At 48.1% G+C, this 23,584-nt stretch overlaps 1 protein-coding gene across 1 annotated transcript in view; it reads left to right on the plus strand.

The window, feature by feature from the left end:
- ADAM33 (ADAM metallopeptidase domain 33) overlaps window positions 1-23,584 on the plus strand; it is a 106,002-nt gene that overhangs the window by 59,220 nt on the left and 23,198 nt on the right. The window contains 11 exon segments of the mRNA XM_087962633.1: window positions 803-983; window positions 3,333-3,398; window positions 4,818-4,889; window positions 6,945-7,111; window positions 8,763-8,847; window positions 10,586-10,728; window positions 14,849-15,026; window positions 16,681-16,770; window positions 18,475-18,670; window positions 20,497-20,605; window positions 22,923-23,127. Of these exon segments, the coding sequence (XP_087818759.1) occupies window positions 803-983; window positions 3,333-3,398; window positions 4,818-4,889; window positions 6,945-7,111; window positions 8,763-8,847; window positions 10,586-10,728; window positions 14,849-15,026; window positions 16,681-16,770; window positions 18,475-18,670; window positions 20,497-20,605; window positions 22,923-23,127 (1,492 nt within the window).

Consider the following 23,584-nt stretch of genomic DNA (forward strand, 5'->3'; position numbering starts at 1 on the left):
AGAGGGAGGGTGTGTGTGTGTCAAGCTGTTTCTCCAAAGCACCAGAAAGCAGGAGAAGAAGCACCGGATGGAAACTCATCAGGGAGAGAAGCAACCTGGAACTAAGGAGGAATTTCCTGACAGTGAGAAACAATTAACCAGTGGAACTACCTGCTACCAGAAGTTGTGGATGCTTCATCACTGGGGTGTTTTAAGAAGAGTTTGGATAACCATTTGTCTGAAATGTTATAGGTTCTCCTGCTTGAGCTGGGGGTTGGACTAGAAGACCTCCAAGGTTCCTTCCAGCTTCTATTCTATTCCATTCCATTCCATTCTATTTTCTATTCTAAATTCCTATTCTGCTCTGTTCTATTCTGTTCTGTTCTGTTCTGTTCTATTCTGTATTTCTATTCTATATTTTCTATTCTATTCTATTCTATTCTATTCTATTCTATTCTATTCTATTCTATTCTATTCTATTCTATTCTATTCTATTCTATTCTATTCTATTCTATTCTGTATTTCTATTCTATTCTATATTTTTTATTCTATTTTCTATTCTAAATTCCTATTCTATTCTATTCTATTCTATTCTATTCTATTCTATTCTATTCTATTCTGTATTTTTATTCTATTTTCTATTCTAAATTCCTATTCTGTTCTATTCTATTCTATTCTATTCTATTCTATTCTATTCTATTCTATTCTATTCTATTCTATTCTATTCTATTCTATTCTATTCCATTCTATTCATTCCATTCCATTCCATTCCATTCCATTCCATTCCATTCTAATTTATTGGTTTTTTTTATTCCCCAACCAGTGGGCTGATTGTCCTGGATTACAACGTCAGTTACTACCTGAAACCTCCAGCCAACACCACATCGGAAGCTCACACCGTGTTTCGGGCGAAGGACTTGTTGGTCAAAGGGGGCACTTGCCAACAAGGGGACCTACCCAACAGCGTGGCCGACGTCACTGGAATCTTCCATCCCTTGAAGCGAGTAGGAGGATCCTGTGTTCAAATCCTGTCCGGGCTAGGTTGGAGGGAGATGCAGGCCAGTCTCGCAGCTAGGCAGAGTGTAGAAGTTGCAGATGGAGAAGGGAGGACTACGGCTGCTCCTCGATTTACGGACCACCAGCGAGCCCCGGATTCATGTGGCTAAAGGGAGACCCTGGTTCTGTGAGTTTTGCTCCATTTTACGACCGTTCTTGCCACCGTTGCTAAGTGAATCGCTCCACTTGACAAGTTAGGAACCACGGTCGTTAAGCGAATCTGGCTTCCTCCTTTGACTTTGCTTGATGGAAGCTCACCCGGGTGTGAGGGAAATGGCGTTACCACCGTCATAAGTATGAATCGCTCGCCAATAGTCCGAAGTTCGACCATGGGGAGGCTGTGTTCCTCGTTCTTAAGGGTGAACAACGGTCATAAGTCACTTTCCCCCCCTCCAAGTGGCCGTCGGAACGGTCACTGAATGAACGGTTGTAAGTCAAGGATGACACTGGGTGGAGTGAGAAGAGAGACAGGGAAGAAGGTGTAGAAACAGAAGACAACATGGCTAGTAATATTCCCTTCCTTCCCTTCCTTTTCTTGTTCTACCAGGCAGGGACTTCCTGATAGACCAGTAGTGGCTAACCTTTTTGGGCTCCTGTGCCAAAAATTGTGCGCGCATTAGCGTGCGCACACTTGTGTGCCAGCACCCAGACTGCAATGCGCCCCCCCCAGGCCCCCTGCACATGTGCGCACAATCCCCCCATGCCACCCCCACCACCCCCTTACCTGCACTGCATCTCACAGCTGACTTTTCGGCTGGTTTGAGGCCCCGGCCTCTCAGAGGCTTGGAAAAAGCCTCTGCCTGGCTTTTCAGGATGAATAATAGGCCCATTTCGTCACTTCCGGTATTACAGGAAGTGACGAAACGGGCCTATTATTCATCCTGAAAGCTTTGCAGAGGCTTTTCCAAGCCTCGAGAACCGAAAAGGCCTCAAACCAGCCGAAAAGTCAGCTGTGAGGCGTGCGCATGCATGCAGTGAGGTAAGTTTGCCTGTGGCTCGCGTGTCGGCACAAATGGCTCTTTTTGGGAGGGCCATTTTTCACCTTCCCCAGAGGGTTCCCTGAGGCCTCTGGGAGGGTGAAGACAGGGGGTCTGGAGATCCACTGGAAGCTGGAAACAGACCCGTTTCTGGACTTCCGGAACTTCTGGTTTTCCCCTTCCGGAGCCTCTGCACGGAGCCCGCACTACTTACCTGCATCCAAAACAAGCCGTGTAGAGACTCCTGGGAGTGACGGGGTGGGTGGGGCCAGCCGGTCAGTTCAAATACCAGTTTGGCGAACCAGATGCAAATTTAACATCCAGTTCATTCGAACCGGTCCGAACCGACTGCATCCCAACCCTGGGGGTGACCCCTCCCCAAAATGCTCATTTGATTAACAGCCCACCCTTAAATTACACTGAGGGAGGAACAGGGAGTTCTCAACCTTACAACAGTTTCACTTAGTGACCATTTGGAGTTACAACGACACCAAAAAAAAAAGGACCATTTTTCACACTTATGACCGTTGCTGATTGACGTGATTTACATTCGGATGCTTTGATAGCCGACTCACGTTTAGTTCCCGGAGTCCTTTCGCGACCTTCTGACGAGCCCAGGCAAAAGGGGGAAGCCAGATCCGCTGAACAACCGGGTGACGGTTTTTAAGAATGGCAGCGATTCCCTTCACCAAAGGGGTGAGGATGGTCATAAAATGCACCTCTCCCTCAGCCACATAAATGTGTCGCTCACCTGTGGCCGTAGGCTGAGGATTGCCTCTACGTCCGTTTGGATTTCTACCAAGTCAAGAAAGAACTTGCTAACCTTCTGTCCACTTGGGAGTTGAATTTCTATCTTTGGTCCTAGCAGTGAGTTTTTTTTGGAGAAGGGACATTTCAGAGCATTTTTCAGCATGACTATTATTATGAGACAACCCAGGACCAAAACACAGCACACAGAGACATTTAACTGTGGTTTATATACAACAGACATATACGTGGTGGGCAAAATAACTTACGAGCAATCAAACTTCTGAACTCTACACGAACTCTGCAAGGAATACTGGACACAAAGAGGGAGGACATGCCCTCCAAGGGCTGCCTTTATATAAACACTTCTTAAAGGGGTAGAACCCATCCCCAGTCTTAAAGGGAAATATCCATGCTAGGCCGATTCATTCTTATTGCATCATCCTATATTGCATCCGCTTCACTTCTGGTCGACTCTTAAATCCCAAGACCTTTAACAGGACAGGATGAAGATCAGTTTTGGGGTCTCTCTGCTGCCTTTTTCCTTCTGATATAAAATCATTTGTCTTGCAGAAAAAACGGGATTCTTGGAGAGCCTTGAAGTATATGGAGCTCTTTATTGTGGCAGATTACTCAATGGTGAGATATTCTTTCTCTTCCAGCAGTGTCCTGGAATGAACCCAGGGTCAACTTCAGAACTTCCCAGTTAGCCTCAGGGATTTATTTATTTATTTGATTTGATTTGATTTGATTTGATTTGTCAATTGCTTACAAGATAACAGGTATAAGTATAAACATAGTTACGAATACATGAAATGGGTACATATAAGAAAAATAAAAGAAACAATAGGACAGGGACGGTAGGCACGTTGTTGCGCTTATGCACGCCCCCTACAGGCCTCTTAGGAAAGGGGTGAGGTCAATAGTAGACAGTCTAAGGTTAAAGTAGGGCCCCCATCCAGTCATCTTCCAGACTAGCTCTATATGCTCCATGCTTCACTACGAAACCATGTGGTGGGGCTTAGTTTTGGGGGAGGAAAGTAAGAGAAAAAAAATTCTGCCTCTGCCGACCAGCATCCATTGGTATTCACCTGGCTAGCGTCCTGTCAGTGTGTGTGTGTGAGAGAGTTGGGGGCTGTTTGGAAACTGAAAGAGTATTTGCTGGGTGAGCAAGAAGGAGACAGCAAGGAGCCTGGGCGTGGCTTAGCTCAACTGTTCTATCCTAAAGCTGCTTGGTGCTCTGAAACTGAACCTCCTCTCCTCTGCTTGTGTTTTGCATTTGGAAGAAATTTCTTTCCAGGTGGGAAGAGGGAGTAGGACTCCTTAGCATCAGAGCGTGTTAATAATAATAATAATAATAATAATAATAATAATAATAATAATAATAATAATAATAATAATAATAATAATAATAATAATAATAAAGGAAATATTAATGCTCTGATGGTCATTTCGAGAAATCCTTTCTTAAGACCTTTGGAAGTTGTGGATTCTCAACATCAGGGAATTTCTCCTTAGTTCTGGGTTCATTCCAGAGCTGGTTTTCAGCAGGTTCTGACCAGTTCTGGAAACCGGTAGCGGAAATTTTGAGTAGTTTGGAGAACTGGCAAAGACCACCGAGGTGGTATTTTACAGTAAGTCCTGGAGATTTTACAGTATCCTTCCCCTGCCACGCCCACCAAGCCACGCCCACCAAGCCACGCCCACAGAACCGGTAGTAAAAAAAATTCGAATCCCACCACTTGGTTCATTCTCTCCTTGGAGAAATTTCCTGACCGTGAGGACAATGAATCCGTGGAACGGCTTGCCACTAGGAGTTGTTGGGGTGCCTGCAACACGGGAGGTTTTCAAGAAGAGATTGGACAGCCGTTTGTCTGAAATGGTCTATAGGGTTTCCCGCCTGAGCAGGGGGCTGGACTAGAAGACCTCCAAGGCCCCTTCCGATGTGTGCCTTTGCACGCTGGTGGCCGTGGAAGAGATAATCCACCTTTTTTGGGAAGAAGGAAAGGTTTTGCACTGCAGTTGCCTCCCTTTTTCTCACGCGTTGTTCTTTCACAGTTTAGAGCTCAAAAACAGAATTTGGGAGTCACAAAACAGCGGATTCTGGAGATCGCGAATTATGTAGACAAGGTAATTGCCAGCTCCTTCCTTCCTTCCTTCTTTCCTTTTCTCCCTCTGATTCCTTCCTTCCTTCCTCCTGATTTCTTTTCTCCTCCTTGATTCCTCTCTTCCTTCCCTTTTTCCCTCTGATTCCTTCCTTCCTTCCTTCCTCCTGATTCCTTCCTTCCTTTTTCCCTCTGATTCATTCCTTCCTTCCTTCCTTCCTTCCTTCCTTCCTTCCTTCCTTCCTTCCTTCCTCCTGATTCCTTCCTTCCTTCCTCCTGATTCCTTCCTTCCTTTTTCCCTCTGATTCCTTCCTTCCTTTCTCCTCCCCTCTGATTTCTTTTCTTCCCCTTGATTCCTTCCTTCCTTTATTTCTTCCTGATTCCTTCCTTCCTTCCTTCCTTTTTTCCTCTGATTCCTTCCTTCCTTCCTTCCTTCCTTCCTTCCTTCCTTCCTTCCTTCCTTCCTTCCTTTCTTCCTCCCGATTCCTTTTCTTCCTCCTAATTCCTTTCCTGATTCTTCCTTCCTTTCCTCTGATTCCTTCCTTTCTTCCTCCTGATTTCTTTTCTCCCTCTTGATTCCTTCCTTCCTTCCTTTATTTCCTTCCTTCCTTCCTTCCTTCCTTCCTTCCTTCCTTCCTGATTCCTTTTCTTCCTCCTGATTCCTTCCTTCCTTCCTTTTCCTTTTTCCCTCTGATTCCTTCCTTCTCTCCTTCCTTCCTCCTCCCTCCCTTCCTTCCATCCTCCCTTCCTCCTGATTCCTTCCTTCCTTTTTTCCCTCTGATTCCTTCCTTCCTTCCTTCCTCCTCATTTCTTTTCTCCCCCTTGATTCCTTCCTTCCTTTATTTCCTCCTGATTCCTTCCTTCCCTCTGATTCCTTCCTTTCTTTTTCCCTCTGATTCCTTCCTTCCTTCCTTCTTCCTTCCTTCCTTCCTTCCTTCCTTCCTTCCTTCCTTCCTTCCTTCCTTCCTTCCTTCCTTCCTTCCTTCCTTCCTTCCTGCTCTATAGCCATCCAAATCAACCAAGTGACCCTGGGCAACTTAACCATCTAACGCTGTGAGTTTGGGGTGCTCTCTATATCGTAACTGAGCCCAAACTTTCTGTTGCTAAGCGAGAGAATCGCTAAGCGAGTTCTGCCACCATGTTATGACCTTTCAATGCCCCCCGTTGTTAAGTGAATCACTTCCATGGTTAAATTTGTAACACGGTTGTGAAGTGAATCTGGGTTCCCCCTGGAGTCTGCTGGTCGGAAGGTCGCCCCAGGCGACCCCCTGACCCCCAGGGACTCCGCGACCGTCGTAAATATGAGCCAGTTGCCAAGCAGCTGAATTTTGATCACGTGACCTGGGGATGCTGCAATGGTTGTAAGTGGGGGAAAAGGCCCTTAAGTCCCTTTTTTTCAGTGCCATTGTAACTTTGAATGGCCACTAAAGAAATGGCTTTAAGTGGAGGACTATGCTTGCTGCAAACCACCTTCCTAGTGTTGCCCAGCTGGCCTCTGGACCTGCTAGGGCCGTGATGGCGAACCTATGGCACGCGTGCCACAGGTGGCATGCAGAGCCACTTGTGCCGGCATGCGAGCTGCAGGCAAACTTACCTCAGTGGGCATGTGCGCGCCTCACAGCTGATTTTCAGCCAGTATGAGGCCTTTTTCGGCCTCCCAGAGGCTTGAGGAAGGCTTCTGCAGGCTTTGCAGGCCAAAAACTAGGCCCGTTTTGGCACTTCCTGTTTTTCCGAAAATACCAGAAGTGACGAAACGGGCCTAGTTTTTGGCCTGCAGAAGCCTTCCTCAAGCCTTTGGGTGGCTGAAAAACACCTCAAACCAGCTGAAAATCAGCTGTGTGGCGCAGTGCAGGTAGGGGGGGTGGAGTGGGTGGGTGGGAATTATGCGTGCATGCGTAGGTGCTGTGCACATTGCCTTCTGGATTCTGGCACGGGAGTGCGAGCGTGCAAGCGCGCACACAATTTTTTGGCACAGGAGCCCCAAAAGTTTAGCCACCACTGTGCTAGGGAATCGGGAGCTCCTTCCCCTCCCCCAATTGTTCCTCCCAGTCACCGACTCCTTCCAGCTTCTCCCTCTCAGTTCTACAGGTCCCTGAACATCAAAGTGGCCCTGATTGGCCTGGAAGTCTGGACGGACCAAGACAAGTGCACGGTGAGCGAGGACTCCCACGCCACCCTCGTCTCCTTTCTCCAGTGGAAGAAGACGCTGCGGGCCCGCAAGAAACACGACAACGCTCAGCTCCTCACGTGAGTCCCTCCTCGGGGCTCCCTGGGAGTCAAGATGGCGGCCCAGGGCTTGTGGGGAAGGGCCAGGGCTGCAGTGGGCGCCATCTTGGCCTTTTTTTTTTTTACTTCTCTGCCCTGATAGGGTGGGTGGATGGATAGATAGATGGATAGAGATAGATAGATAGATAGATAGATAGATAGATAGATAGATAGATAGATAGATATGATGGATGAATGGATAGACTGACAGATGGATGGATGAATAGAGATAGATAGATAGATAGATAGATAGATAGATAGATAGATAGATAGATAGATAGATAGATAGATACAGATAGATATGATGGATGAATGGATAGACTGACAGAGATGGATGGATGAATAGAGATAGATAGATGATAGATAAATAGATAGATATGATGGATGGTGAGACAGAGATGATGGATGAATGGATAGATGGATAGATAGAGATAGATAGATAGATAGATAGATAGATAGATAGATAGATAGATAGATAGATAGATAGATAGATAGATAGATATGATGGATGAATGGATAGACTGACAAGAGATGGATGGATGAATAGAGATAGATAGATGATAGATAAATAGATAGATAGGTATGATGGATGGTAGACAGAGATGGATGGATGAATGGATAGAGATAGATAGATAGATAGATAGATAGATAGATAGATGATAGATAGATAGATAGATAGATAGATATGATGAATGAATGCATAGACTGACAGAGATGGATGGATGGATAGATAGATGGATAGATAGATAGATAGATAGTGAGATATATAGTGAGATAGATAGTGAATAGATAGATAGATAGATGATAGATAGATAGATAGATAGATAGATAGTGATAGATTAGATAGATAGATAGAGATAGATCGATCATGGATAAATAGATAGAGGGACAGAGGTGGATGGATGGATGAATGGATAGATGGATGGATAGATGGATAGAGATGGATGGATAGATGATTGATAGATAGATATGATGGATGGATGGACGGACAGAGATGGATGGATGGATGGATAGATAGAGATAGATAGATAGGTAGAATAAATAGATGATAGATGATGGATGGATGGACAACAGACAGACTGATGGATGGGTGGATGGATGGAGAAATAGATATGGAAAGAAGGAATCAGGATGAAATGAGGGAAGGCAACAGGGAAGAGGGAGAGAGGGAAGGAAGGGAAAGATGGGTGGATGGGAGGGAGGAGGAGGGAGGTAAATAGAGAAGGAAGGAAGGACCGGAGGAAGGGAAGGAAGATAAGGAAGGAATCAGTATGGAGGAAAGGGAAGGAAGCAGGAATGGAGAGAAGGGAGGGAGGGAGGAATGAATGGGGAGGATGGATGGATGGATGAGGGGAACAGGAGGAAGAAAGGACAAAGGAGCCACAGAAGGAAGATAAGAAGGAAGGAATCAGGAGGCAGGGAAGGAAGGGAGGAAGGAAGGTAAATAGAGAAGGGGACAGAGCAGGATTAAGGGGAGGAAGAGAAGGAATCGGGATGCACAAGAGGGAGGGAGGAAGGAAGGAAGGAGAGATGGGAAGGAGGGAAGAAGGGGAGGGAGGGAAGAAGGAAGGAAGGGACTATAACCAATATTCTTTGCTCCGTCCCCCGTCCTTATTCTCACGACTCTTTGCAGCGGGATCACCTTTAGAGGCACCACCATCGGAATGGCGCCCCTGGAGGGCATGTGCAGTGCAGAGAACTCTGGGGGCGTGAGCATGGTAAGAGGAAGATGGCTCCACCCCCCCTGGTCCTTTCGTCTTGCTGACCTGATCAATGATATGGGACAAAAACGCTCTTTGCTTGCAACGCATTTTTGTTATTCCTGGGAAGGCCACAAGGGAGCGTTTCTACAGAGGCCAGGGGTGGCCCAATCGTGGTCACTTTAAGACCTGTGGACCGACTCCCAGACATGGATTTGCATATTCCCTCCCCCCCACAACCCTGACAATCGAGGTCCTGAGCCAACTTTGAATCGGTCAGGATCAAACTCCTGGCAGCGGGAAGAGTTTTGCCGGCAAGGCAGCATTCTAACCACTGCGCCACCACCAAGAGAGGGAAAGGAAGGAAGAGGAAAAGAAAGAAAGAAAAGGAGAAAGAAAAAGAAGGGAGGGAGGAAGGAAGGAGAGGAAAAAAAGGAGAAAAAAAGAAGGGAGAAAATAAGAGATGGAGGGAGCAGGAGAAAGAAAAAGAAGGGAAAAAGGAAGGAAGGAAGGAAGAGAAGGAGAAAGAAAGGAGGGAGGGAGGAGAGGAAACAAGATGGAGAGAGAAGAAGGAAATAAAAGATGGAGGGCGCAGGAGAAAGAAAAAGGGAAGGAAGGAGACAATAGATGGAAGGAAAGAAAAAGGAAGAAAAAAGAGAAGGAAGGAAGAAAGGAAGAAAGAGAAAAGGAGAAAGAAAAAGGGAGGAAGGAGAGAAAAAAGAGAGAGAAAAAGAAGAAATGGAGGGAGCAGGAGAAAGAAAAAGAAGGGAAGGAAGGGAAGGAAGGAAGGAAGAAAAGGAGAAAGAAAAAGGAGGGAAAGAAGGAAGGAAGGAAGGAAAGGAGAAAGAAAAAGGAGGGAGGGAGGAGAGGAAAGAAGAGGGAGAGAAAAAGAAGGGAAATAAAAGACGGGGGGAGCAGGAGAAAGAAAAGAGAAAAAAGGGAAGGAAGGAGACAATAGAGGGAAGGAAAGAAAAAGGAAGAAAAAGAGAAGGAAGAAAGGAAGAAAGAGAGAAAGAAAAGGAGGGAGGGAGGAGAGGAAAACAAAAAGAAGGGAAATAGGGAGCAGGAGAAAGAAAAAGAAGGAAAAAGGGAAGGAAGGAAGGAAGGAAGGAAGAAAAGGAGAAAGAAAAAGGAGGGAAGGAAGGAAGGAAGAAAGAAAAGGAGAAAGAAAAAGGAGGGAGGGAGGAGAGGAAAGAAGATGGAGAGAAAAAGAAGGGGGAAAAGGGAAGGAAGGAGACAACAGAGGGAAGGAAAGAAAAAGGAAGAAGGAAGGAAGAAAGAAAGAAAGAGGTATAAAGGAAGGACAGAGGGAAGGAAGGAGGGAGAGGGAGAGAATAGAAATAGTTTTACAGTGATTTACAGAGTCAGCCTCTTGCCCCCAACAATCGGGGTCCTCATTTTACCGACCTCGTAAAGATGGAAAGCAGAGTCATCTTTGAGTCGGTCAGGCTCGAACTGCTGGCTGTGGGCACGAGGGGAGGGATTGGCAAGGATGATTTTTTTGTGTGTGGGGTGTGTGTGTCTTCCCAACCCCTTCCCCTTGCAAGAATCAAGCCCAACCTGCTTCAGAACCCTCTTAACTTGGATTGCAAAATAAAAGCCCACCCACGCAATTCTGCCGATGCGACCTTGACGCGGACGCTTGGGAAATCAAATGCGGCCCCCCTCCCCTCTTCCAAGTGGCCCCCTCCTCTCTTCAAGCTGGTGAGTCTTTCCCTCTCTCTCCCCCACCCCCACCCAACCCCTCCCAAACCAGGATCACTCGGAGTTACCCATCGGAGCAGCGGCCACCATGGCTCACGAGATCGGCCACAATTTCGGCATGAGCCACGACCCGGAAGGCTGCTGCGTGGAGGCCACGGCATCGCAGGGCGGCTGCGTCATGGCTGCCGCCACAGGGTAAAGCGGGGTGTGTGTGTGTGTGGGATGTCTCCCATTTGGGAAGGGGAGTGTTGTTCTTGGATCCCCGGAGGGGTGTGGGTTGCTTGGTGGAAAAGGTAGTCAGACTGTGGATTGAAAACCTCCAGTGTTGGAGCATCCCCAACTTCTGGTGGCAAGCAGTTCCCCTGGTTAATTGTCCTCCCTGTCAAGAAATGCCTCCTTAGTTCCAGGTTGCTTCGCTCCTTGATTTGTTTCCACCCGTTGCTTCTTCCTCTGCCTTCTGGTGTTTTGGGAAATAATTTGAACCCCCCTTCTCTGGGGCAGCCCCTCAGATAATGGAAGACTGCTATCATGTCACTTTTAGTCCTGATACAAAATAACAGAGTCGGAAGGGGAGCCTGGAGGTCATCTAGTCCAGTGGTCGCCAACCAGTGGGCCGGGAACCACTGGTGGTCCGTGAAAATTTTTTGGTGGTCCGCAGAGAAATGTCACCCTCCAAAGCAATTAATCCAGGCTGCGCGGGAGCACAAAGCTGCGCCTCCCATATGGCCCGCGGGAACACAAGGCTTGCGTTGTTTGCATTGTGAGCAACATGAGGTAGTGAGGGGAGGGGGGGAAAGGGTGGAGGGGAGAACTTGCCCCACTCGCCCCACGTGCCTGGCCTGGCCACCGGGCTGCTTCTTTCCGCTTCTTTCTTCTTCTGCTTTTGGCTGCACGCAAGGAAAGTAGTCAAAGTCTTTCTTTCTCTCCCCCAAACTCCGCCAGAAATGAGTCTTTGGGACCCTGCAGGGCCTCCAGCTCCAAGAGGCTGCACCGACGCGACGAGTCTCACAAAGACTCTTTTTTTGGCAGAGTTTGGGGGAGAGAAAGGAAGACTTCTGCGGCTTCTGCTGCTTTCCTTGCATGAAGCCAAAAGTCTCTCCCTTTCTCTCTCTCTTTCCCCCTGAGAACGGAGCTGGAGACGGTCTCCTGCGATCCCAAATAAAGAACGATCGATCGGTAGGAAAACGGGGTGGGGAATTTTCCTGCAGACTTTTTTGGGGGGATTTTCCCAGGGTCTCTGGTCCGCGGGATTTAAAATGATGAGCTTGGTGGTCCCCGAGGTCCAAAAGGTTAGTGACCCCTGTTCTAGTCCAACCCTCTATTCAAGCTGTTCTCATGTCACCCCTGGTCCTTCTTTTCATTAAATTAAACATTCCCAAATCCCCACAAACCGCCCTTCGTAGGTTTTACCCTCCTCTCCACATCTGGAAGCTGGCTTATAGGGGAAATAGCTACTTTATGTGGGCTTATTTGTCAGAAGAATGCGCAGCTCAGCCTCGTAACGGCCCCTTTTAAAGCGCTTTTGTGTTTACAAGGGATAAGGCAATAAACTTTGAATTAGGGGAAAGGGCTTTTAATTAGTTCCTGGTGCAGTTAAGTTCTGGGAGTGGGAGGGGGGGCTGAGAATTTCCCGTCTCCCATCCTCCCGCCTGCTTTTCCAGCCAGATTCTACAGAGGAAACCGCAACAAAATGTAAATTAAAACCAGGTTATGTGAAAATTGCAGGACTGTCGGGAGTCGAACAGCTGTACAGTAGCAAAGAGGAGTTGTTAAAGACAAAGTGTGTGTGTGTGTGTAAGTGTGTAAAACAGGGGATTTAAAGACACTGTGCAAAACAAGGGCTGGAAGAAACATCTTGGCAGTCCATTTTTTTCCGGAGCCCACCCTGTATGCCAAGAAGTCCGGAGACATCCGTGCTAGTCGTTTCCAGCTCTAGGGGTCACCGCTCTCGTCTCCGTTACAAAGCCGAAGAAGAGTCAGCGCTGTCCGGAGACGTCTCCGTGGTCATGTGGCCGGCAGGACTAAATGCCGAAGGCGCACAGACCGCTGTTCCCTTCCCACTAAAGGGGTCCCTATTTTTCTACTCGCATTTTTTACGTGCTTTCGAACTGCCAGGTTGGCAGAAGCTGAGACAAGGAACGGGAGCTCCCTCCGTGACGCAGCGCTAGGGATTCGAACTGCCGACCTTTTCGATCAACAAGCTCAGCGTCTTAGCCCCTGAGCCACCGCGTCCCTTTGAGTTCTCGACTTACGACCGTTCATTTAGTGACCGTTCCAAGTTATGACAGCCCTGAAAAAAGCTTAGGACTGTTGCAGCAGCCCCCGGGTCACGTGATTGAAATTTCGGATGCTTGGCGGCTGGCTCGTATTTATGACGGTCGTGGTTTTTCGGGGCATGTGTGTGTGTGTCACACGATCCCCTTTTTGCGATCTTCCAATGAGCAAAGCCATCGAGGAAGCTGGATTCGCATTCACAACCGGGCTACTGGCTTAACAATGTCCGTGATCCACTTAACGATGGGGGCAAGAAAGGGGGGTGAAAGGGAGCCATCGGGCCCAAATTTTCTGTCGTTGAGTGACACTTTTTCTTGAGTGAATTTTTTCCCGTTTTGCAACCTTTCCCGCTACCATTATGAAGTGAATCCCCACAATGACTTAGTTAGTAACCCGGTCGTTAAGCGAATCTCGGCTTCCCCCCATCAACTTTGTTTGTCCGAAGGTCACAAAAGCGGATAGCGTGACCCCGGGGATGTTGCAACCGTCATAAATACGGGTCCGTTGCCAAGCGTCTGAATTTTGATCATGTGACCCTGGGGAGGCTGCAACGGTCGTAAGTGTGAAAAATGGCCATAAATCCCTTTTTTTTCAGTGCCTTTATAACTTTGAAATGGTCTCTAAAAAAACGACTGTAAGTCGGGGAGTCCCGAACAACTGCAGTCATTCCCTTAGCAACTCTGACAAGGTTGGTCATAAAATGGGTCAAAGCTTACTTAACTGTTCTGTCCTAGGCCTCCCCAAAAAGCACTAGGTCAATTCTGAGCTCCCAGCAAAAACTTCCTTTATTACATTAATGTGAATTTATTTCGTTCACAGTCAGCCAATGGCTTGGCAAAGGTAGACTAATTAGCTCAGACCTTTATCAACCCTGGGAACGCTGCCTGGTAAATAGTTCCACGCTCAGTGCTGACAGGGAAGGCTGCGTTATATAGACAAATCTTCATGAGGCTGGAACGAACGAACGAGCGAGTTGTTTCCTGCAAAAGCCCCCTCCCCTTTTGCTTCTCTTGTAATCCTGATGGGAGGGGCCATTCATTGTCCACCTGTGGCCTTACTCCCACGTCGAAGCTGAGTTCTTAATTGTGCCTTCCTTTTGGCAGCTCTGTGCATTGTGCAGTCTGGGAAGTGGGTCCAGTCGCTTCCCCGCCTCACTGCTGTCTGAGCCCGAAGGCAGCTGATGACTGCCGGCCTGCCCTGGCCCCATCTCTGCCTCTGATGCAGAGCCCTTGTCCGAGCCTTCCTCAGCCTCCAGAAATGGCCCAGGTTCCTCCCTGTTAGGAATATAAGTCACCTAACAGGTATTTGGGTTAGAAATATATAAACCAGGATAGACATTTTAATACTTTCTCTTTAAGAGAATTCTAAAAGTGTAATTGGGTGTGGTTTCTCTAACGGCCATAAGATGGAGCCAGAAACCTGGGTTGTTTAGTCTTAGTCTCAGAAGAAGTGAGTGAGTCTCTGTTTCCTTCTGTTGGAGAGTATTGCCATTCCTTCTAATTGACTGATATTCATGGATTTGATGTAAGTCTGATACTGAACTGTTTTTGACACTGGACTTTGTTATTGGATTATCCCTGGATTGAAAAACTGACTGATTTTACCTGTGAATGACTTTGGACTGCTTGTTTTGAACTTTGCTTAAACCTTTCTGGAAGTAAAAACCTACATTTACTGTACAGTGTTATCTGTGTGCTGCGTGTGTATTATTCAAACACTCCTCTCAAATACGTCTCCCTGTATGCGCTCATTCTCCTAACGGGGAATGACCTCAACACTCCCCAGCCTCCTCACTCCTGTCCGATTCTGCTGCCAGGTGGGCCACAACATTAACCACTGCCTTGCTTAACCAGTTTTGGGGCTCAATTGTAGTCATAAGTTGAGGACTTCCGGTAAATCCACCTTCTTGAAACGTTTAGAAATGGAGCCTGCCGTCTCGGATTTGGAGCGGCTAGCGAAACTCTGCAAAATCCGGCTTTTCGGGTTCTGAGTTGTTCTCTCTCTCTCTCTCTCTCTCACACACACCCTCCCCAAATTCCAGGCACCCCTTCCCCCGGGTCTTCAGCTCCTGCAGCCGCAGTCAGTTGGAGGGCTACTTCCAGAAGGGAGGAGGCGTCTGCCTTTTCAACCTGCCGGACACCAAAGACCTGGTAGTGGGGAAGAAGTGCGGCAACGGATTTTTGGAGGAAGGAGAGGAATGTGACTGTGGGGAGGCCGAGGTAGGCTGGGTGTTGGGGGTGTTGGGTGGCATTGGGAAGCAAGAGGGGGGTAGTGAACCTGGGATGGGAGACGGCAGGACTGTCCGGGAGCAAAGCCGCAGGGTTAGAGTCTGATGGCGAGACTGGGAGAGGGTTAAAACCCAAAGATCTGATGGAGAAAATTGGTTTAGGGGTTAAGGTGCTGGCTTAACCAGGAGACGGTGATTTCTAGTTTTGTCCCAGACAGGAAATCCAACTTTGGGCCAATCACCCGGTGATGGTGAATTCTAGTTTTGTCTTAGACAGGAAAGCCAACTGGGTTACGTTGGGCCAATCACCCGGTGATGGTGAGTTCTAGTTTTGTCTTAGACAGGAAAGCCAACTGGGTTACGTTGGGTCAATCACCCGGTGATGGTGAGTTCTAGTTTTGTCTTAGGCAGGAAAGCCAACTGGGTTACGTTGGGTCAATCACCCGGTGATGGTGAGTTCTAGTTTTGTGTTAGGCAGGAAAGCCAACTGGGTTACGTTGGGTCAATCACCCTGTGACAGTGAGTTCTAGTTTTGTCTTAGACAGGAAAGCCAGCTGGGTGACTTTGGGCCAATCACCCGGTGATGGTGAATTCTAGTTTTGTCTTAGGCAGGAAAGCCAACTGGGTTACGTTGGGCCAATCACCCGGTGATGGTGAGTTCTAGTTTTGTCTTAGGCAGGAAAGCCAACTGGGTGACTTTGGGCCAATCACCCGGTGATGGTGAATTCTAGTTTTGTCTTAGGCAGGAAAGCCAGCTGGGTTACGTTGGGTCCAATCACCCGGTGATGGTGAATTCTAGTTTTGTCTTAGACAGGAAAGCCAACTGGGTGACTTGTACGTTGGTGATCAATCACCCTGTGACGGTGAGTTCTAGTTTTGTCTTAGGCAGGAAAGCCAACTGGGGTTACGTTAGGTTGAGGAAAGCAACTGGTGACTTTAATCACCCGGTGACGGTGAGTTCTAGTTTTGTCTTAGGCAGGAAAGCCAACTGGGTTATGTTGGGTCAATCACCCGGTGATGGTGAATTCTAGTTTTGTCTTAGGCAGGAAAGCCAACTGGGTTACGTTGGGTCAATCACCCAGTGACGGTGAGTTCTAGTTTTGTCTTAGACAGGAAAGCCAGCTGGATGACTTTGGGCTAATCACCCAGAGATGGGAAGTTCTAGTTTTGTCCTAAGTTGGAAAGCCAACTGGGTGATTTTGGGCCAATTACACAGAGTTGGGGAGTTCTAGTTTTGTCTTAAGCAGGAAAGTCAATTGGATGACTTCGGGTTAGTCACCAGATGATAGTGAGTTCTAGTCCTGCCTTAGCTATGAAATCCGTCTGGGTGACTTTGGGACAGTCCGTCCCACCTCACAGGGTCGTTGTGGGGAAAAAAATAGAAGAAATAGAATAGAAATAGGAAGGTCTTTTGGATATATTCCCCACCTTGAGTTATTTGTGAAAATAATAAGGCGGGATGAAAGTCAAATAAATCAAAAGGGAAAAGGCGTGATAGCATCAACACATGGGAATCCATGTTCCTAAAGGGAACTTTTTATAATAATCAAAGCTTTTTTTGGCAGAGACCCTGCGAATGTGCTGGGCTTCCCAACCCCAAATCCCAGTGATGCTGAGTGAAAAAAAATCTATTTTTCTCCCCACAGGAGTGCACCAATCTTTGCTGTAATGCCCAGAATTGCACGCTGAAAGCCGACGCGGAGTGCGCCCATGGAGAATGTTGTAATTCCTGCAAGGTAATAAAAGGATAATGTGGGCCAAGGCTGTGGAGCATGGGAACCCTTGGGGCCAAAGCAGTGGTGGTATTCTACCAGTTCAACCCAGTTCAGGTGAACCGGTAGTAAAAAAATGCTACCATTCGGCTGAACCAGTATTGATTTCTTTTTTTTGCCGACGATCAGCTGTTCTGATGATCAGCTGTGCCGGAATCCCCCTTGCTGTCTTACTGCTTTGCTCAGGGGGCAAAAAAAAATAATAAAAAATGGAGCGCGGGTTGTGTGTGTGTGCTGCAAAAAAAGAGGAAGAAGCCACGCCCACGCAGTCACATGACCATGCCCACCTAGCCACTTCTACCTAGCCATGCCCACAGAACTGGTAGTAAAGAATATTTGCATCCCAACCCTGAGCCAAAGGGTCTGACTTGATTTGGGAGGAAGTGGAAACGGGAGCGTTCAGTACAGATAGTCCCGGTTTAGCGACCACAGTTGGGAGTGGCAACTTGATCTTTAAGCAAAACTTAATTAACAGTGTTCCTTCGAACTTTCCTTGGCTTTACGAGACCTGCGAAGGTCGTCAGTGCGAGAATTGGTTGGGAAAGTGACTTTTTCATCTCCGTCGCAATAGTGAACATAACCAGGCGGTCGCTAAATGAGGACCGTCTGTCGAGGACATTTGCAATGAGAAAAAAAAAATAAGGCCTTATGTTCACCACCTTGAGTTATTTATTATAATAATAAGATGGGTTATAAATAAACAAATGAAGCAATAAAAAATAATAAAGTAACTACTTGAACTCATTAAAAATATATTTTGGGATCGATTAGGCAGGAGCTGTCTTCACCCTCTTTCTCATACACAAACTCTCTTAAATGAATTGTCTCTCGCTCCACTGAAATGCGGCCCCCTCCCTGCTGGGAATCCAGACTACATTCCCCCACAATCTATCTATAAAAGCGAAAGACCACTCATGCATCATCCCAAAATCTCCAGAACCGTCAAGCCTACAAACTTGAAATTGGGCACGTCTGTTCCTCTTGGCTCCTAGGTGCTCACTAAGAAAGGATTTTTCCAAATGACCATCAGAGCATTTAGTATTTCTTATATTATTATTAACACGCTCTGATGCTAAGGAGTCCTACTCCCCCTCCCCACCTGAAAAAAAATATATCTTCCAAATGCAAAACACAAGCAGAGGAGTTTCAGTTTTAGCACCAAGCAGCTTTAGTACAGAACAGTTGAGCTAAGCCACGCCCAGGCTCCTTGCTGTCTCCTTCTTGCTCACACATCAAATACTCTTTCAGTTTCCAAACAGCCCTCAACTCTCTCACTGACAGGATGCTAGCCAGGTGAATACTGATGGATGCTGGTAGGCAGAGGCAGAATTTCCCCCCACTTATTTTCCACCCCATAAACTAAGCCCCGAACACATCGTTTCATAGTGAAGCGCGAGTATCGAGCTAGTAGAAGATATTTTTGCTTGGAAGAAGGGATCTTAAGATTGACCGAGGCAGGATGGCCATTCCTTCCAGAGACCTTCAGAGGGTTCTCTGGTCATCAACTTGTCGTCCCATGGCTATGCTCTCCTGTGTGTTTGTTCTCCACAACCACCATTCGCTGCATCCCATCAAAGATGGCCCAGATGACGGAGATGAATCTTGGCTGATGTTTACTTCTTCGGTGGAAATTTATCTGTCTGTTGTTTCCCTTGTTGTTTTCCATAGCTCAAGACGGCCGGGATCATGTGTCGGGAGCCAGCTGGATCGTGTGATCTCCCGGAATATTGTACGGGCGCTTCACCCTACTGTCCTGCCAATGTCTACTTGTTGGATGGCTCAACGTGTTCCCACGGAGAGGAGTATTGTTACAACGGCATGTGCATGACGCACCATCAACAATGCATCCAGCTGTGGGGGCGAGGTGAGCATCTCCTTCCCTCCCTCTCTCAGCCAGTGGCTTTTGTTTATTGGTTTGTATCCTGCCTTTTACTAATAAATCAAGATGGCGGATACATCTAACACGCCTTCCTCCTACTATTTTCCCCACAACAACAGCCATGTGAGGTGGGTTGAGCTGAGAGAGAGGGACGGGCTAAAAATCACCCAGCTGGCTTTCATGCCTAAGGCTGGACTAGAACTCCCTGTCTCCTGGTGATTGGTCCAAAGTAACCCAGCCGGCTTTCATGCCTAAGGCGGAACTAGAACTCACTGTCTCCTGGTGATTGGCCCAAAGTCACCCAGTTGGCTTTCATGCCTAAGGTGGGACTACACCTCCCTGTTTCCTGGTGATTGGTCCAAAGTCACCGGGCTGGTTTTCATGCCTAAGGCGGGACTAGAATTCCCTGTCTCCTGGTGATTGGCCCAAAGTCAGCCGGCTTTCATGCCTAAGGCTGGACTAGAACTCACTGTATCCTGGTGATTGGCCCAAAGTCACCCAGTTGGCTTTCATGCCTAAGGCGGTACTACAACTCCCAGTCTCCTGGTGATTGGCCCAAAGTCACCCAGTTGCCTTTCATGTCTAAGGCGGGACTAGAACTCACTGTCTCCTGGTGATTGGCCCAAAGTCACCCAGTTGGCTTTCATGCCTAAGGCGGAACTAGAACTCCCTGTCTCCTGGTGATCGGTCCAAAGTCACCCAGCTGGCTTTCATGCCTAAGGCGGGACTAGAATTCCCTGTCTCCTGGTGATTGGCCCAAAGTCAGCCGGCTTTCATGCCTAAGGCTGGACTAGAACTCACTGTCTCCTGGTGATTGGCCCAAAGTCACCCAGTTGGCTTTCATGCCTAAGGCGGTACTACAACTCCCAGTCTCCTGGTGATTGGCCCAAAGTCACCCAGCCGGCTTTCATGCCTAAGGCAGGACTACAACTCCCTGTCTCCTGGTGATCGGTCCAAAGTCACCCAGCTGGCTTTCATGCCTAAGGCGGGACTAGAATTCCCTGTCTCCTGGTGATTGGCCCAAAGTCAGCCGGCTTTCATGCCTAAGGCGGTACTACAACTCCCTGTCTCCTGGTGATTGGTCCAAAGTCACCCAACCGGCTTTCATGCCTAAGGCGGGACTAGAACTCCCTGTCACCTGGTGATTGGTCCAAAGTCACCCAACTGGCTTTCATGCCTAAGGCGGTACTACAACTCCCTGTCTCCTGGTGATTGGTCCAAAGTCACCCAGCCGGCTTTCCTGCCTAAGGCGGGACTAGAACTCCCTGTCTCCTGGTGATTGGTCCAAAGTCACCCAACCGGCTTTCATGCCTAAGGCGGGACTAGAACTCCCTGTCTCCTGGGGATTGGCCCAAAGTCACCCAACCGCCTTTCATGCGTTAGTCGGGATTAGAACCCCCATTTTTCAATGCTGTTGTAACTTCAGTACGGCAAGGCTGTCCATTGTCACCTCTGCTCTTTATCCTGACCTTGAAGATTCTGCTAACAAGAATAAGATCAAATCGGGCGATAAGAAGACTTAAAATAGACACAAAGAAGAATATAAGGTCCAAGCATTCGCCGATGACCTAGTCTTCTTCATAGAAGAACCATTGGAGAAGGGACCAAAATTAACACAGGAGATAGGAAAATTCGGGGAAGTAGCCGGCCTTAAAATTAACAAGGAGAAATACCAAAACGATAAATTAAACATCTAACAGGTGAACAGCAGAAAGTTTGGGCTCCATTCTGGTCGTAAGTTCGAGGACTTGTAAATTTGGGGAGGGCCTATTTGGCAAGGGGTGCTAAATCAGACCGTCTCTTCCCCCCAGGTGCTTGGCCGGCCCCCGATGCCTGTTTCCAGGATGTTAACAGGGCCGGCGACATGTACGGCAACTGTGGGAAGGACCGGCATGGCAACTACGTGAAATGCGCCAAGAGGTAAGTGCCTACCGGCTGAGGGATCCAGATGTTCCTTCTGGGAAGCCCAGTCCTTGACTTCCAGATGTTGCCAAGTCAGGGGAAGTTTGCAGCAGCAGCAGCAGCAGCAGCAACCCAGAGCTTGCAGTCTGGATCCTGGTTCAGGGGCAGCTGTGGTTGGGGTTTTTTTGTTTTTTTTTACAGTGGATAGAGGGTAGGCCCAGTGGCTTGACTCATAATAGATCTTTGTAGCTGGGATTATTCCCCAAGGACATTTTGTGTGTATGTTCGATGTTTTGTTTTACACATATTTTCTTCTTTCCTTCCTTCCTTCTCTCTTTTCTCCCCCTCCCCTCCCTTCCTCCTTCCTTCCTTCCTTCTTCTCTTTCTTTCTCTCTTTTCTTTCTCTCTGTCTTCCTCCCTGTTCCTTCCCTCCCCAATTCCTTCCTTCCTTTCTTTTCGTTCCTTCCTTCCTTTCATTCTCTTTTCTCTCTGTGTCTTTCTCCCTCTTCCCTCCCTCCCCCAATTCCTTCCTCTCCTTCCTTCCTTCCTCCCTCCCTTCCTTTCTTTCCTTCCTTCCTTTCATTCTCTCTTTTCTCTCTCTATGTCTTTCTCCCTCTTCCCTCCCTCCCCATTTGCTCCCTCCCTCCCTCCTTCCCTCCCTCCCTCCCTCCCTTCTTTCTTTCTCTTCCTTCCTTCCTTCCTTCCTTCCTTCCTTCCTTCCTTCCTTCCTTCCTTCCTTCCTTCCTTCCTTCCTTCCTTCCTTCCTTTCATTCTCTTTTCTCTCTCTCTGTCTTTCTCCCTCTTGCCCCCTCCCCAATTCCTTCCTCTCCTTCCTCCCTCCCTTCTTTCTTTTCCTTCCTTCCTTTCATTCTCTCTTTTCTCTGTCTTTCTCCCTCTTCCCTCCCTCCCTCCCTCCTTCTCTCTCCCTCCCTCCCTCCTTTCTTTTCTTTCCTTCCTTCCTTCCTTCCTTCCTTCCTTCCTTCCTTCCTTCCTTCCTTCCTTCCTTCCTTCCTTCCTTCCTTCCTTCCTCTCATTCTCTTTTCTCTCTCTCTGTCTTTCTCCCTCTTCTCTCTCTCCCCCAATTCCTTCCTTCATCTCCCTTTCTTCTTCTCTCTTTTCTTTCTCTGTCTTTCTCCCTCTTCCCTCCCTCTCCCATTTCCTCCCTCCCTCCCTCTTCTTTCTTTCTTTCTTTCTTTCTTTCTTTCTTTCTTTCTTTCTTTCTTTCTTTCTTTCTTTCTTTCTTTCTTTCTTTCTTTCTTTCTTTCTTTCTTTCTTCTCTTCTCTCTCTCTCTCTCTCTCTCTCTCTCTCTCTCTCTCCTCTCCCTCCCTCCCTCCCTCCCCTCCCTCCCTCTCTCTCTCCCTCCCCCCTCTCTCTCTCTCTCTCCTCCTGCCCACATGCCTTCTTGCTTTCTTGTCTTTGGTCTGTTCCTTTTTCCCCTTTTCTTCTCTTTTGATCTTACGTTTTAAATTTGGAAATAAATAAATATTGCCCAACAACAACAAAAACAATTAAAAAGACCCCACCCCAAATTGGCACAAACCAAGGCTTTCGTCCAGTATAGGCATCATCCCATTTCTCCCCTGGGGTAGAGTCGACGGTCCCTCCCATCCCTTCCTTGATTCCGTCCTTGGAGAAGGACCCCGAAAGCTTTCCGCACCTGGTGGTCGAACTTCCTGACTTGAGTTTCTCCTCCTTGAGAGTTGGCTTTGCGAGGACATCTGGGAGTCATCCAGTATTTGGACCCAAACCCTTTTCCAAGAAAACAAACACGAACCAAAGGGAACAGAAACCGTTTAATGATTCTTACGAATCCCCGGTTAAAAGGCTGCTGCAAACTAATTAACTTTGGTAAGCGCAAGCCTCGGCAAAACTGTGCGAGGCTGCCAAGAATCATAGATAAGAAATATTTTACCAACACAAGAGTCTTCAAATACCAACTAAGATGCTGGAATGTCCACGAGGCTGAGTTTCAAAACGTCTTTGCTTCCTGCAAAGAACGTCGGATTCACAGCTGGCTTTTATCTTCTTGAAGGAGGGGCCATTACCTTGCAGCTTTACTCCCGAGTCGCCCGTGCTGCTGCAGCTGCTCTTTTCTGCGAGCAGCCCTGTGCGCACGTGCAATTGGCGCAGGCTCCTCGGGAACCTCCTCATCGCTGCTGCCAGCCCCCCACAATCTCTGAAGGCAGCAGCCCACTCCCCAGTGGTCCTGTCTCCTCATCTGAGTCCTCGCTCTCCTCAGCCGCCAGCACCTGCTGCCGGCTAATCACAACATCCAGACCATCAGGGGAACTTCTCATTCTCCTCCTTATTGGACTTCCTTCTTTGTCCTCCCAGAGACGCCAAGTGCGGAAAGATCCAGTGTCAAAGCCCAGCGGCCAAGCCCAAAGGCACCAACACCATCTCCATGGACACCACCATCCGGTTTAACGGGCAAGAGATCAAATGCCGGGGGACTTTGGTCTATGCCACCAAGGATGACGAGGGAGACCTCTCCGACCCGGGTCTCGTGATGACAGGCACCAAGTGCGGAGATGGGTTGGTGAGTCCTCAAGGGAAGGGGAAGAGCGACCAGTTTCTAACTTTCTGCATTTCAGGGACGCAACAGGTCCTGGCTCCGTGGCACGTTTCACATAGCGGCTACATTGGTCATAACCAGAGGTGGTATATTCTGCCGGTTCAGATCGGTTCTGGAGAACCGGTAGCGGAAATTCGGAGTAGTTTAGAGAACTGGCCAATCCCACCTCTGATTGGCCCCGCCAACCCCGATCTCTTCTCTGCCTCCCATCGAGTCCCAGCTGATCGGCTGGGTCTCCTTTGGTTGCCCTGCCCAGGAGAACGGAGCTGGAAAGCAGGTCAATGGGGTAGGAAGGGAAGGGGGAATTTTGCAGTACATCCTTCCCCTGCCACACCCACCAAGCCACGCCCACAGAATCGATAGTAAAAATATTTGAATCCCACCACCGCTCTGGATTTATGGTGAACTTCTAGAGCCCGGC

Source organism: Notechis scutatus, chromosome 4 (assembly GCF_049901735.1).
Source record: "Notechis scutatus isolate UNSWTSFEM ecotype Mainland chromosome 4, rNotScu1.2, whole genome shotgun sequence".
Classification (NCBI taxonomy): Eukaryota; Metazoa; Chordata; class Lepidosauria; order Squamata; family Elapidae; genus Notechis; species Notechis scutatus.